General features: G+C 39.2%; 1 protein-coding gene across 3 annotated transcripts in view; it reads left to right on the top strand.

Moving 5' to 3' along the window:
• The window catches only part of ARHGAP18 (Rho GTPase activating protein 18), a 90,712-nt gene that overhangs the window by 44,187 nt on the left and 33,075 nt on the right, over positions 1-13,450 (top strand). For 2 of the 3 annotated variants that reach the window (XM_084516221.1, XM_084516220.1), the window contains exons 2-3: positions 9,715-9,914; positions 12,026-12,261. In XM_084516221.1, coding sequence (XP_084372347.1) covers positions 9,715-9,914; positions 12,026-12,261 — 436 coding nt within the window. Of the gene's footprint in view, positions 1-8,188; positions 8,277-9,714; positions 9,915-12,025; positions 12,262-13,450 lie in introns of those variants that run through there. The other variant, XM_084516222.1, reaches the window with a different exon arrangement.

Here is a 13,450-nt window from a genome sequence, read left to right as displayed (position 1 = left end):
CACAGCTTTTTTTTTGTGTGTGTTTGCTCCTCCAAGAGCAGGTGAAACCACAGTGACCACTTTTGAAACTGATGTCCTTTGGCCTAGGAGGCTGGGTTGCAAACGCCTTCTTCCTGATCCTTGAACCTGACCTAGCCCACGCTGCGTGTCCCTAGCAGTGCCCTTGAGGCCTCTCTCCCCCCTGTCCTCTTGCCTTTACGGGTATTTATTGACCTTATTGGCACTTGGCTTGTTTCTGGACAGGCCCGTATCCCGCCTTGTCAGTGGTTATTTCTGCAGGCAGTCTCTTCCAGCTTCTGTACACTTACCCACTTAGTCTCGCTGGTGGCTTGCTTGGTTAATGAGAACAGTTTCCTTACGAAATGTCTTGAGACTCTTGCATGGCTTTTCTTGCCTGCTGTTTGGGGACGCTCATGCAAATTCATTTACAGTTTATACTGAATGTAAGGATTATGTTGTAATAAAGTGACTGGGAATGTGTGCCAACTTCCTTCAAGCATAAACAAAATGACTGAATTGTGCTGTAGGCTTTATATTAGTAACTAACAGGGTTATAGGTCTAATTAATAGGTCTTTTAACATGGTAAGAGCTAATGCTTTTAAAGAGCTAATTGCTTTTAAAGGCACAAAAGTGCCTCTGATATCATTTCATGGCTGTAGCTGTTCTTTAGTAGATGGCCGTGGTATTTGCCAGGATAGCTTAAATCAGGCTTTGTTGACATCCTTATTTTTTTTTCCACTGTGAAAAGAAAAATAAATTATTTAAATCTTCCCCCTCTGTGCCTCTCAATAATGGAATTACAAATACTGTATCTATTTCACTTCTTATTTTATACTCTTTGATATTTGTAGAGCCTGAAGTAATCTCACACAGGTTTTATTCTCTTCGTTGGAAGATTAGTTACAGTGGTTCTCTTAGAAGATTACACAAAAAGTGTACTTTAAAAATGTATATGATGTATTTGAATATTTTTTCCAATAAGCAGCATGAGAGTTGTAGAGAACATATAATATAAGCAGGTGTCTGTATTTTATGGTCGCGGAATAAAAGCTAAAAGGCTGCATTGAGACTGTTGAACAGTACAGACACTGGAATACAACAGTCACCAAAAAACGGGGAAATGCAACTAGTTTTGTCATTTTATGGGGGACTGGCTTCGTGGCTGCAGTTTTCAATCCAGAATTGTAATTCTCCTTTTTTGGGAAGTGGAACAAGATCACATTTATCGCTAAAGAATCTGGAATGGCAAATCAAATAACTTTTATTTTTTTTTGCAAATGTTCTAAAAGCGTATCTGTTACAGTTATAACACCTGTTTTGATAATAAATTATTTCACGTATACATACACAGAGGCCAGTAATCTATACACCATTTTAGATAGAGTGTGTATGTATATCAGTTTACCATAATTATAATTTACCTAATCAGAAGTAGAATATAGATGGAGTCTAAGTGGCTCTGTAGGAACAAGATGTCCTATTAAAGGAAATGTCATGAAATATTTTAATCTTCTTAGCTAAGAAATGTTGCATATAGTTCGGGCAGATTAGTTTTTGGCATAGTATCTGCACTCTCCTATCTTTGGTGTAATGGATTAGAATAGTAAGTGTAATATTCTAATAGTTGCCACAATAATAGGTACAGTATTCTGATTATTGCTACAGTTTCCTTCCTGTTTTCTGCAGTGACAGGTTGGGGTTGTGAAAGGAGAGGGAAAGGTCATGCTCAATAAGGTAAAATCTTACTTAAATATAATGAGGATGTATCTGGAAGCAGTATAGGATAAATAGTACAGTAATGAGGATATGTCAAGAAACAGTATAGTGTATGTGTGTGTATATATATACTTTTTAGGCCTGTAGTCTGGCAGCCCTAAGTTTGGCATTTATTATTTATAGAGGTGTTTAAAATGACAGCTCTTTTTTTTTTTTTTTTTTCCCTAATCTCTACAGTTTTGAGCAGGTAGTAGCAGCATCTGAAGGTATTAGAAGAAATCCTAAGAGACCCAATTCTCCTTGCTCAGCCCTTTTTGTGCTCACTTAGAAAGTTAGCTCTGTTTTACACCCTCTTTGAAATCACTTTGTACTCTCTGGAAGGGGAACAGAACTTTGCCTCAATTCCTACTTCTCTAGCTTTTCTTTGGAGCATAAGGGGGATCTGTGCAAGTTCGGTAACAATTGACATTCAGAATTTCCCATAAGGTCATAAAGTAGCTATAAGAAAAGTCTTAAGTTGTGGGAAAAGGAGTGCTGAATGTCAGTTCACCGAAAATACCGGATGTTGGTTTGTTACTGTTATCTTTGTCCTTTATGGCTTTTTGAAAATACCAAGTTGCAGGAGAGTGTGGTAAGTCGTAGAAAGAACAAGAATTAGAAGAGGTGGGAAGAAAAGGATGCAGTTGCTGCAACAAATGGCAAGATCTAAGCTAGAATAAAAAGCAGAAGTTCAAGCTCAGGCTGAAGTTTCTGTAATGCCTTCTAAAATTTAGGAAGCACTTTAAACGGGGTGAGAAATATCTTTGTATTGGATATCACTGTCCAGACTTGGGTCTCATTATGTATTGCTGAGGGGTTGCTTTAAATTTCTTAAAGATCAGGTAGAAACCAATTAGAATAAGTGATTTAATAATAAATATTATTGATTTAACATGTTCTTGGAATCAAGGTCTTTATTTTTGTAGCTGATCATTTGGGTTGTTTGTCTAGCTTTGTCTAGAAACTGTGAAAGATGAGAATGCCTCTGCTAGGTGCCGTGGCTGTGGGAGGGTCTGTAGGTCACTTCCCAGGCAGGCATCTCAGAGAATGGGATGCTCCAGCCAGGCAACTGCTGCAACCACTAGATTAGGGCGTTCCTAGTTAATTCAGATGGGAAGTCTGTTTTCCCTGTAGTGCTACTTGGCTTCTTGAAAGGAGGAGAGGGATGGGGGAGCTTTTCTTAGTCCCTTGCTTCTGTAGTGCAGCTCTTGGGATGTAAAGTTGGACTGGAGACCACATTGTTTCCCTCTCCTTATCTTTTTCATTGTTCATTAAGTTCGCAAAGGACTTGGGAAGTCCTGTATTTATATTTAAGAGCTCAGCATCCCATGCATGTGATTTGCTCAGTAATTAGTTACCAAAATGGGTCACAGTACCCAAAGGTTGCTTTTTAAAAAAAAAATTGTTTTCATTGGTTGTTTAAATCTACTTAGCCTTTGTACAAACTAAAAATTACTTATGAGAATCACTCTTAACTTTGTCGCTCCTTTGTAACAGACAAGATAAGTCTGTTTTAAGAGAGCTGCTCTATTTATAGACGTGGTGCTGGAGTTTATCACAAACACACAGCAAAAGTGCTTCCTTTTATCTGCCTTGCAGCTCACTGTGGGTCAGATCTCAATCTTTAAAGCTCACTGGTCCATGGGGAAAGAGAAAGACTCCAGAGATCCGAGTATTATTCTTGTTTGTGTCACTGATTTGCACAATGAATTTGAATAGCATGCTTCAGCTCTTCAGGCCAAGTACCCACCCCTCTTTTCCTTTCTCACAGCCTTTGTGTACCTTGTTTATCAGGTTGTTAACTATAACCGTGGGTTTGTATGATGCTCAGCACCAGTGACCCCCAGTATCAGCTGAAGTATGGTGTACTGGGTCTACAATGCTGCTATTAATAGCTTTTATGGAAATGGCCAAATGGACACTGGCTTTGGAAGTGATGACTCTATTTGCTTGGGCGTTTCAGAAGTTGCTGCTGACTTATAGCTGTAGTCAGCAAAGTGCTGTTTTATGGGGGTGACACAGTATGTTTAAAGTGGCTGTGGTGCTCAACATGGTGCGTGTACCAGAACCCCAATAGCAATGGTTTATGGCCAGGCTTACTTAAAGAAGCTTTTAAGGTCAAGAATGTGAAGATTGTATTTTCAGCGTACAGTTTTAGTAGATGTAATAATCCAGTCTGACAAGTAATTATATTGCTTGCTAGTGCAATGCTTTTTTTTTTTCTTTTTTCTTCATTGTTCTCAGTGACAAAAGTTAACTAATAGAGCCTGTTTGAAGACAATATTAAGACTCCCATAGGCTTTGTTAGGCAGCTGTGTAAAAGGACCATGTTTGTTTAACCCCCAAAAGCCAAATCCAAACTAATCCTAATCAAAACTCAGTAGTTAATCAGGTGGTCTCTTCCCCTGTTTCAGCTGTGATACTTCTATAGTTGTGACAGTTTTTATTTGGGAATGAATGAGGCCTGAATTTTTTATTCAAATATTTGTGAAAAACAGGTGGAAGAAAAGATCACTATAGAAATTCACAATTTAAGTTTAGAAAAAGTGTTTCCCACTCCTCCCTTTCACTTGCATTTCATCCATTCTTGCATTTTATTTTATTTTTTTCAGGAAGAAAATGACAGATTATAGGGACTGGAGTTTTTCTGTTCTATGTTCACACAGCCTGTAGAAGCTGGATTTTGTCCTTTACTGTAGTCAGTGAGCTTTCCTGTAGTAATAGTGTCAGAGGAACTCCACTTCTCTTTCAAAACTGTTAAGCTATTCTGTTTGGTTCACCAATGTATCCCCTAGTTTTTCTGACTATGAACATTCTTGCATTTAGCATTTCTACCTTTTAGTGTATTACACATCTAATTTACACATATATTGTATATTTATTAGTATATTTACACATCGACCACCTTTTAGTATATTTACACGTCTGTATATGCATATACATCCATATATATAGTATATAGGGATACCATACAATTATTATACTTGCATAGTGATGCAGAAAGAAAGATCATACTCAGTTCCAGAATTAGTGGCTAGTACTGCAGGAATGACAAAGCTATCTTTTCCTCATCACTCACTGTTTTAAAATACAACATAATCCATATTCCTTAAGGGAGAAGAATGGAAGTAAAGGTGAAATTAGCTTTCCTTGAACCGAATTTATCAGTAACACCAGTGAAAGTGCACTTTAACAGCTGGAGATTAATCAGTTAGTGTGGTTTACCTGTGATAGGTATCAGCTATGAACTGCTAAATGTGCAATGAAACAGACGGGAGGTTAAGATTTCATAGGAAAGATTTTTGTGGGGAAGAAATACAATTACAGTATAAAGTGGCTATTGATGAATTAAAACTCAGACTGACAGAACCTGAAGAAGATTTTTTTTAACTGTGTAAAACAGTGATTAATGTGAAGGGTCACATTTTCTTGCATGCTGAGAAAGGAAGCAGTTGGTCACCAAAGAAAGGCCTAAGAAAATATTTACATACAATTCTTCTCTGGTAAGTACTTGCCACAACATGAGGCTTCTCAGTGCTTAGTGAAATAATCCAAATCTGGTTTCTTTCCATATAAATTGTGTCCTCATAATTCTACGAAGTGTATAACGAGCGGCATTTGTTACAAGAATTGTTTTTAATGGCTCCCCTCTGGAAGAGCTGGAGTGCCTCGTCTTACATCCTTCATGTTCCTAATAAATAAATGCATCTCTGGTGGGTGGGGTAAGAAGATATCTCTGGTAAGAGACTGCAATCAAGGAATGTTTAATTATATTGAAGAATGGGTTTTCTACTGGGAGGCTCAGTTTTGTACTGAGATAAGTAGGCAAAAATCTTTATCGACTGTGAAGAGCATGTGTCTGAGTTTCAGAGGTCAGAGTTGACTGTATAGTTTGGAAATGCGAGTATTACACTACGCCCTGTAAAGCTATCTGGAGGGTGAACTATTTACTAGTAATTAGAAATAGATGTTAATAAGATTTTAATGGAGTTCAAGTGTGTTGTTAGCTAAGACCTTAATGGAAACAAGTGTTTTCTGGGGAAAACCTGTTGGAGAGTGAGCTTACCACTTAGTAATCTGGAATGCTAAATAAGTTTGAAAATTAGTTTAAGTGACTGTGTTTATTAGCAGAGGTTTACATTTTCTGGGGGGAAGAAAAGAGGTTTCCTTGAAAGTACATGTGGAAAGCAGCAGTTCTTCAAATTTTAAGCAGACAAGCTGAACAACTGAAAACCTCAGAACATGCTGGAGAAGCGACATATTTCCATATTTCCTGCAGCCAGAGTAATAGTTGGACTTCTTTTTTTTTTTTTTTTTTTTTTTTTTTTTTTTTAATTGGACTGTGTTTATTTCCTACTGATAATTTTTCAAGCTTGATATTTTATGAATCTCACTGTCAATGTGAGATGAAATATTTTTTTAAATGTCTTTCTTCTAGGTTGTTTAGAATCTTCTTACTAAGATGATTCTAATATTGCTTTTCCCCTTCTCTCTTTTTTCTTGATTGTAACTTGTTCCCACCTATGTGTTTTTATTTTTTGATACACAACTAGTGCTTGCTAAGTGTATTTTTGAAAAAGGATTGAATTTATCAGAAAGTCTCATTGGAAGTCCCATGTTTTGGTCTTGTCGATAGATATGTAAAAATGAAAATCTTAATTGACAACCTTTATTGTGCTTTTTTTTTTTTTTTTGTCTTTTTCCTCTATGCCAACCATATGGTATCAAGGTGTGCTCATTATTGTCAGTGGCTCTTCCTCTTGGTTGTGCCTTATTTTGCCCAGAGGTTATAGGACAGGCAGAGATGAGGATGCCTGGCACCATTGCCGTGCAGATTACATACACACCAAATACTGCTTCACTGGCATCCTTCTCTTGTAGGACATGCAAAGAAACTGGAACCAAGCAAAGTGCATGAAGATCTGACCTACTTTATCAGCTGAGGTTTTAGGAATTTTCTTTTGCAACGTGAGCCTATTTATGTCCTGGCCCATAGAAATGTTAATTGTGGGTGTGGAGACGTGCAGAACAAGATGGCTTTGAAAGGGTTCGCCACCTAAACAGAAATTGGAGCTAGCAGATTGATAGCGTCAGACCAGGCAATAAAAAGGAGGAGTGAGGAGGGTGTGAGCAGCGTGATGATCTGCGGCCTCAGCTCCTGAACAGCCCGAGTGCTGCCACCTCTGGCCCAATAGCTTTAGTAGGCCTGAAGGCTAAATGGAAGGTGGAGGAGAGATTCGTAGCAGAGCAGTGACGTTTCCATGCAAGCATTTCTCAGGAGTCTTTCCTGGTTGCTCACGTGCTTCTCAGTGATGGCTTTCATAGTGCCGGTCGGCATTATGGCCTGGGCAAAGCTGGGAGGTGCTGTGCTGATTCATCAACGGGAGATGGAGAGGTTGGGCTGTGGAAAGCCTTAGAAGAAAAGGAGCTTACATTTGTTCATCTAGAGCAAACTCGAGAGCTGTCATTGAAGGGTGCAGTCTCTGAGAATTAAGGGAGTGTTTTTGATATGCAGTAAATGCTCACGGGACCCTGAAGATGGCCTTGAGTCTTTGTGCCAGATGCCAGCTGTGCATTTCAGGGCACAGTCTTCTCTTCTCTGAGGTGTGATTTAATCTGGGGAAGCTAAGGAGCTTCCTTTTCTGGAAGGACAGGATGAGCATTTCCTTGGATGTGTGGCCTGCTGCAGATGATCATACCTCAAATTGGCAGAGTGCCCCCAGAGTGCATGCTTTTACTCTATCCTGTCTGTTGGCTTTCCCATTTGCATGGTGCATGGCGGTGGTTAAATTTCAGCAGAGGTGGGTCAGCCAGAGCAGGTTGTTGTTCCAAAGGTGAAAGGCCACCAAAAACCTGCCAAGCAGCTTTGAATGGTTGACCGGAGAGAGAGACGATAAGCTGCAATCTGACCTCCCTTTCTCGGCAGTTCAAATGTACAGAGTCTGCTCCTGGGAAGGATCCAGCATGTTTGGCTGTCTGAGGCAGGAAGGCTGAGCCATGCCTGAAAGCCCAGCCAGCTTTCCGAGTGGCTGCACTGCCCCTGCTCTGGCTTCTGAGGATGCTTTTGACGTACCTCTATGCCCATCATTTTACATAATTGCTGTTGGATTCACAAGCAGCCCAGACCAGGAACAGGACACGTCTGTAAGGAAAGGGTTAAGGACCAAGTCAAATGCATGGAGAAATTGTACTTACTGGTCAGCACTCACTGCAAGGTGTTGTTATTGCCATCGGGGCACAAGCCTAATTCTCCTTTATGTATTTTTTCTTGGGCATTCGTGTAGGGACAGGATCCCGAATGGTGTTGGGGTGCATATTATCTTCGTAATTCATCGTCATTTATTAACTTGTATCTGGAGCAGAGAGGTAGGGCGGGCGGAAACTGATAGTGGTTCCATAAGGCTCTTTACCTTTAAAGGCAAAGTCCATATAGTTAGGATTTCTTATCAGAGAATCAAGCACGTATGGTGTGAAAGGATCTGTGAGCTGGACACACAAGGGGCTTATCTTCGAGAGAAAGGTATGGTTTTTCTTACTTAGGGGTAACTAAAAAGGGTCAGTTGTCCCAAGATAAAACGTAGGAACTAGGTGCTTTTGTTTTAATTCTAGATAAACTTGCAAAGTCACCCAAATGGGAAGGTAGGACTGACTTACTTTACTGGGTTTACATTGCAATAAATGTGCAAAGTTTGATTTTTGCTGTGTTTTTCTCTTGGGATAACTGATATTTATTACTTAACCCCAAATATAACCCTGCTTTTTTTAAATATGGAGAGAAATTCAGGCATGAAATACATCTGAAACTGTTCCTGAAGTGTTAAGAACTTAGTATTTTTTAATACAAGGAAGAATTTGGATATACTGGCGTAGTACCTTGATTTAGAAAGGACTGCTAGAGGTCATCTGGTCCAGTCTGCCTCCACGCAGAGTAGGACCGATTTTGAAGTTAGATGAGGTTGCTAATCCTGTAATCCACATGTTCTTTATGATACTATAAATCAGTTTGTGGCTTCTATTTTGGTATATTTGACTCTAGGGATGACCTGCAGTTTCAGTTACGCCATAATAACCTTTGCACTTTTTAAGATGAGTTCTTTGCTGGACCACTGGTAATTTTTGCCCGTGGCTTAACGGGGTCAAGATTAGACCTAGAGGTTTTGGCTTGTTGGTTTCATTTTTCTAATGGCAGCTATAATTAAGATGAAAGATTGCTTTCTGAAGATACATTTTGCAGGGTGTACTGGAAACTGGTAACATCAAACTATAAAAATGGTAGGCTTTCAGTCAAAGAGGAAGCAAGATAGAAAGAAACAAAGAGTAACCTTGATCAGACATTTAGACTCACCAGTTCACAAACCATAACTTCAGTACTTCTACTTTGTCCTTTCACACTTATAATTAACGTCATAGGTAGCAGGCTAAACATGAGAAAAAAAAAAAAGAGAGAGAAATAGAAAAGCAAAGCAAAACCTAGGGGTACTGTCAAGCTATAAGAACTTACTCATGAAGAAAAGTGCTTTTCAAAAATTCTTCATGAACAGTTGTGCTGGGAAGATACATACCATGAAGTTAGTAGAACTGACTGTTGCGAGTTGAATTAGAGATTTGATATAACTACGATTACCAGAACTTGGAATTGTTATTTCTTCTTTAAACAGACTCCTGTGACATTCCAGATTGGGGGATATGTATAGCAGAAAGGTTAAATTCAAAATATATTCTAGATACTGAAAGTAATTTTAAATAAATATCTTGGTTTGCTTGTTGGTGGTAGCTTGCTTTGATACTTTGACACAGTTGATTGCTAACTGCCTTCAGAGGTATTAAGATATCCTGTATTTTAAAATACTAACAAAGAATTGTTAGTATTTTAAAATAAAATACTAACTTTCTGTTTAATGTTAAAAATACTAACTTTAATAATGTTAAAATACTAACTTTCTGTTTAATGTTAATAGCCGTCGTTCTGGCCAGTATACAATGAACCATGACAATTCCAAGAAGACCCCGGATGGAGCGTCATTTGACCGCTCAGGTTCCCAGGACTCCTTGGATGAACTGTCTTTGGATGATTATTTTAAGGAAATTGAAAACATCCATGAAACCAGAAGAAATAATCATGAGGAACGAGAAGCACTTGTAGTGAAAGAGCCAGATGGTAATGAAAAATATTGTTGTGAATGATTACCAGTGTGCTGATTTAGGGATTTTCTTTAAGTGTTATTTCAAGAGATGGCACCTACCAAACACATTTAGATGAAAAAAGGGGCTCTGTTGAACATGCACTGTTGAAAATTTGGTTGCTTCTAATACATAACACCAGAAATAGACAGTGCACTGAAAGTGAACTGTATCAGAAATAAGTAAAAGGCTGGCCTTACTTTAAACAGTATTTGCAGAAAACGAGAAAGATGCCTGTATGTGCAGATCATAAGAATCATAAAGCTTATTTTGCAGTTTACTTTGTGTAAGTTGTTGTTTGTTATTGTAGCTCTTGTGGATTGAAACCTCATGCTTAAAAGGACACAAGCCAATGATTAACTGCTCAAGTTTAGTGAGTAACTTCTAAACTTTTTTGTCTGTTCAGTTGTATTGGTTTTGTGTCTCTGAAGCATCATTCCTGAGGGCATGATCTTAGAATAAGTTGAGCAATTTCCCTTTTTTTTTTTTTTTTTGGTCATATCAGAGAACAGAGAAGTAACATCCTTAATTCCACTCTTCTCTCAAATAGATTTTTTTTCAACACTGCAGTATCTGCCCCTCTGATTCTTACAAGAAGGCCACAGACTCAATAAATTAAAATGGTGAGCTTAGCATTTTTGTGTGGCTCCAGCAGAGCTTGTTCTGCATTGCATGAGTCTCTTTTCTTACTCCAGCTCAGTGATGCTGATGTGCCTTCAGGCTCTGCACTCCCAAACCCACCATTTCCTTTTTACTTATATATAGCCTTCTTCCCCTAGTTACCTCCAGCTCCAGCTGCTGAATCTGGCAGCGCTGGCACGAAGCCCAAGCATGAAGCCAAACTCAGCTCAGCTGAGTTGATGAGCTTGAACAGATGTTGCTGTGCTGCACACCTTGCCTTATGTGTAGCACCTCATTTGAACGAATGCTCCTGAACGTGTGAGACACTGCATCTGGCCCACGGGCTGGCCAGGAAGGGGGCTTGAGACACAGCCATGCAAAGGCAAGGCAGGGGAGAGACAAGGTATGCCTTGCTCAGGTCTGCTGTGGAGAATAGACATAGACCTCCTTTCTTAGCCCTAATACCAAAATCTGTGAGTTGTTAGAGTCAGGATTTGGTGGCACAGCCATTGCAAAATTCATACTTAAAATTTTGTATCTGTTTTCTGAACGCTGTTAATACTCATATACCCCCTCGGACATACATGTATACTGGGCACTGAGGGAAACTACAGTCAGTAGTGAAGTTGACAGGCCTGCTTAGGAGCACTTTTAGATAGCTTGTACATTGAAATGTTGCTTGAAAGTTTGAGAGGGTGGTTGGCATTCAGCACAAACTAGACTGCTACTGACAGAAATTAGTGTCAATATATATATATATATTTTAAAAAGGTATTATTAGAGACATACTTATTTCAGAAGTGGAAGTTTTGCCATAGGTGACTGTATTTAGTGGCTTTTTTCTCCTTCATGTGCAGTGATCTGTCAAGGAAGGATGCCTTACCAGCTGTAAGACTAAAGCAACAATCATTTTATGGGCTGTCAGCAGTCTGGAGAGCATGTTGTAAGAACTGATTAAAAAATAGCATTAAGGTGACTCCTGTAACCTGGTTTGTCCTTCATTAAATTGAGCTAGTGGAGAGATGTAGGATTAATGCATTGAGAAAACTGGGCAGAACCATGTCAGTAAAGGAGCTAAAAAGATGGAGGTTTGAACTAAAAATCAATGAAGCAGCAATGATCAGAGGCTTTCAGGCTTTCCCATACACATTTGTATCTAGGTAACTTTTGTAAAATGGTATATGATTTAATAGAAGTGCTGTCAGTTATGACAAAAATTGTCCCATAGCAATCTGTATTGGATTAACCATTTTAAAAGCCTTGATATGATATGTTAACTCTTTTGAAGCACTTTACAAACAACAGCTTTTTTCCAGGTCGTGATACTGTAAAAAATTGTCCTGTATTGTGTATTCCTGTGGACCTTTCTCTGTGAACTGCAGTAGTTATATCACGTCATCATAATCTGCTGTGCTTAACAATACTGGAAAGCCAACATTTATGCTCTTTTCTCTTTGCCTGGCTCAGAGGGAGAACTGGAAGAAGAATGGTTGAAGGAAGCAGGTCTGTCCAATCTGTTTGCTGAGAGCACAGGTGATTCCCAAGAAAGCATGGTGTTCCTGTCCACATTGACCCGAACCCAGAAAGCAGCAGTAGAAAAGCGAGTAGAGACTGTCACACAAACCTTGAGGAAAAAGAACAAACACCATCAGATTCCTGATGTCAGAGATATCTTCAGGCTACAAAGTGACCCAAAGGAAAAAGTAAGTTCCTGGCTGTCATTTCTTTGATGCTTACAGATAGGAGACAGGGTGGGATAGTAGGGGTGGGAGGAGAGGAGAGGGAGACAGACACAAAAGGGCTATTTCCATGTGCAACTTTTTACCAGTTTTCAAGGGAAATTCTTACTGCAATTATGGGGATAGCATTGGTCCAGAGTTGACATTGCATTAAGCAATTTTAGTACGTAGAAATGAGTATGTTGGTCTTTTGTTTCTCAAAGGGAATGGATAAAACAACTCTGTGGTCATGAAACTTCTTGGATTTAGTTTTAACCCAGGCACAAAAATCATGACAACAAACACCCAAAGAACAAACAGAAGCCTACACTTTAGGTGGTAATGCCTACAGTCATTCTGAGAGGTCTGCCATATAGGGAATGATATGGCTTATATTTACTGGTGAATTTGTTAGCTTGTTTCTTTTTCTTTTTTTCTTTTTTTTTCCTTTTTCTTCTATTTCTTTTTTTTTTTTTTTTTGGCTAGGTGTTTATGCTTATTATTTTTGGGGCTAGACCCCTACGCTGACTCCCAGGGCCCCCCTATGTCATTAAACTGCATGTGGTGAGCTGCTCTGACAGGTCCTGAAGAGACTCGTTTCCCCTTGTGGTTTAATGAACAGAGGAGTTCTTCTTCCTCATGCAGGAAAGGGGAAGGAGAGAAACAGAGACTATAATTAGAATTCCTCTTCTGCAGAGAAGCATGTCTGTCCTCTCTACTCTCCCCCAAAGCAACTGGATCTTCAACTGCTAGGAGAAACGGGCTAGTTGGCAGTACACTGCTAGTTTACCAGATCCTAGCCCCATCCCTCATTCTTTCTCCTGCTGCTGCCATGTGGCAGGGGAAGCATGGTGGATTCAGAGAGGAGTTCATTTCCTCCCTCCCGCAACTGCTTCCTCTCCTTGGGCAGCTCCTTTCAAATTCAGCAGAGATGAAATGGTAGTGGGGAATGTTTGTAGGCTCAAATGTGTATTCTGGAGGCAAAACTTCCCTTTTGCTATTCTGCTTTGCTTATGTTTACAGAAGAGATAGTAACTCCATAAAAGATTTCCAGGATCTGTTTTGGAATTGACTACATCTAAAAATTACAAGATCAAATAAAAGAGCAATTTAGGTAAAACATCATATAGCTTAAAGCAGTACAATTTCCCTTTCAAGTATGTTATTTCAGTCA

Source organism: Aythya ferina, assembly GCF_964211825.1.
Source record: "Aythya ferina genome assembly, chromosome: 3".
Lineage (NCBI taxonomy): Eukaryota > Metazoa > Chordata > Aves > Anseriformes > Anatidae > Aythya > Aythya ferina.
This window is presented reverse-complemented; position numbering and strand designations above follow the sequence as displayed.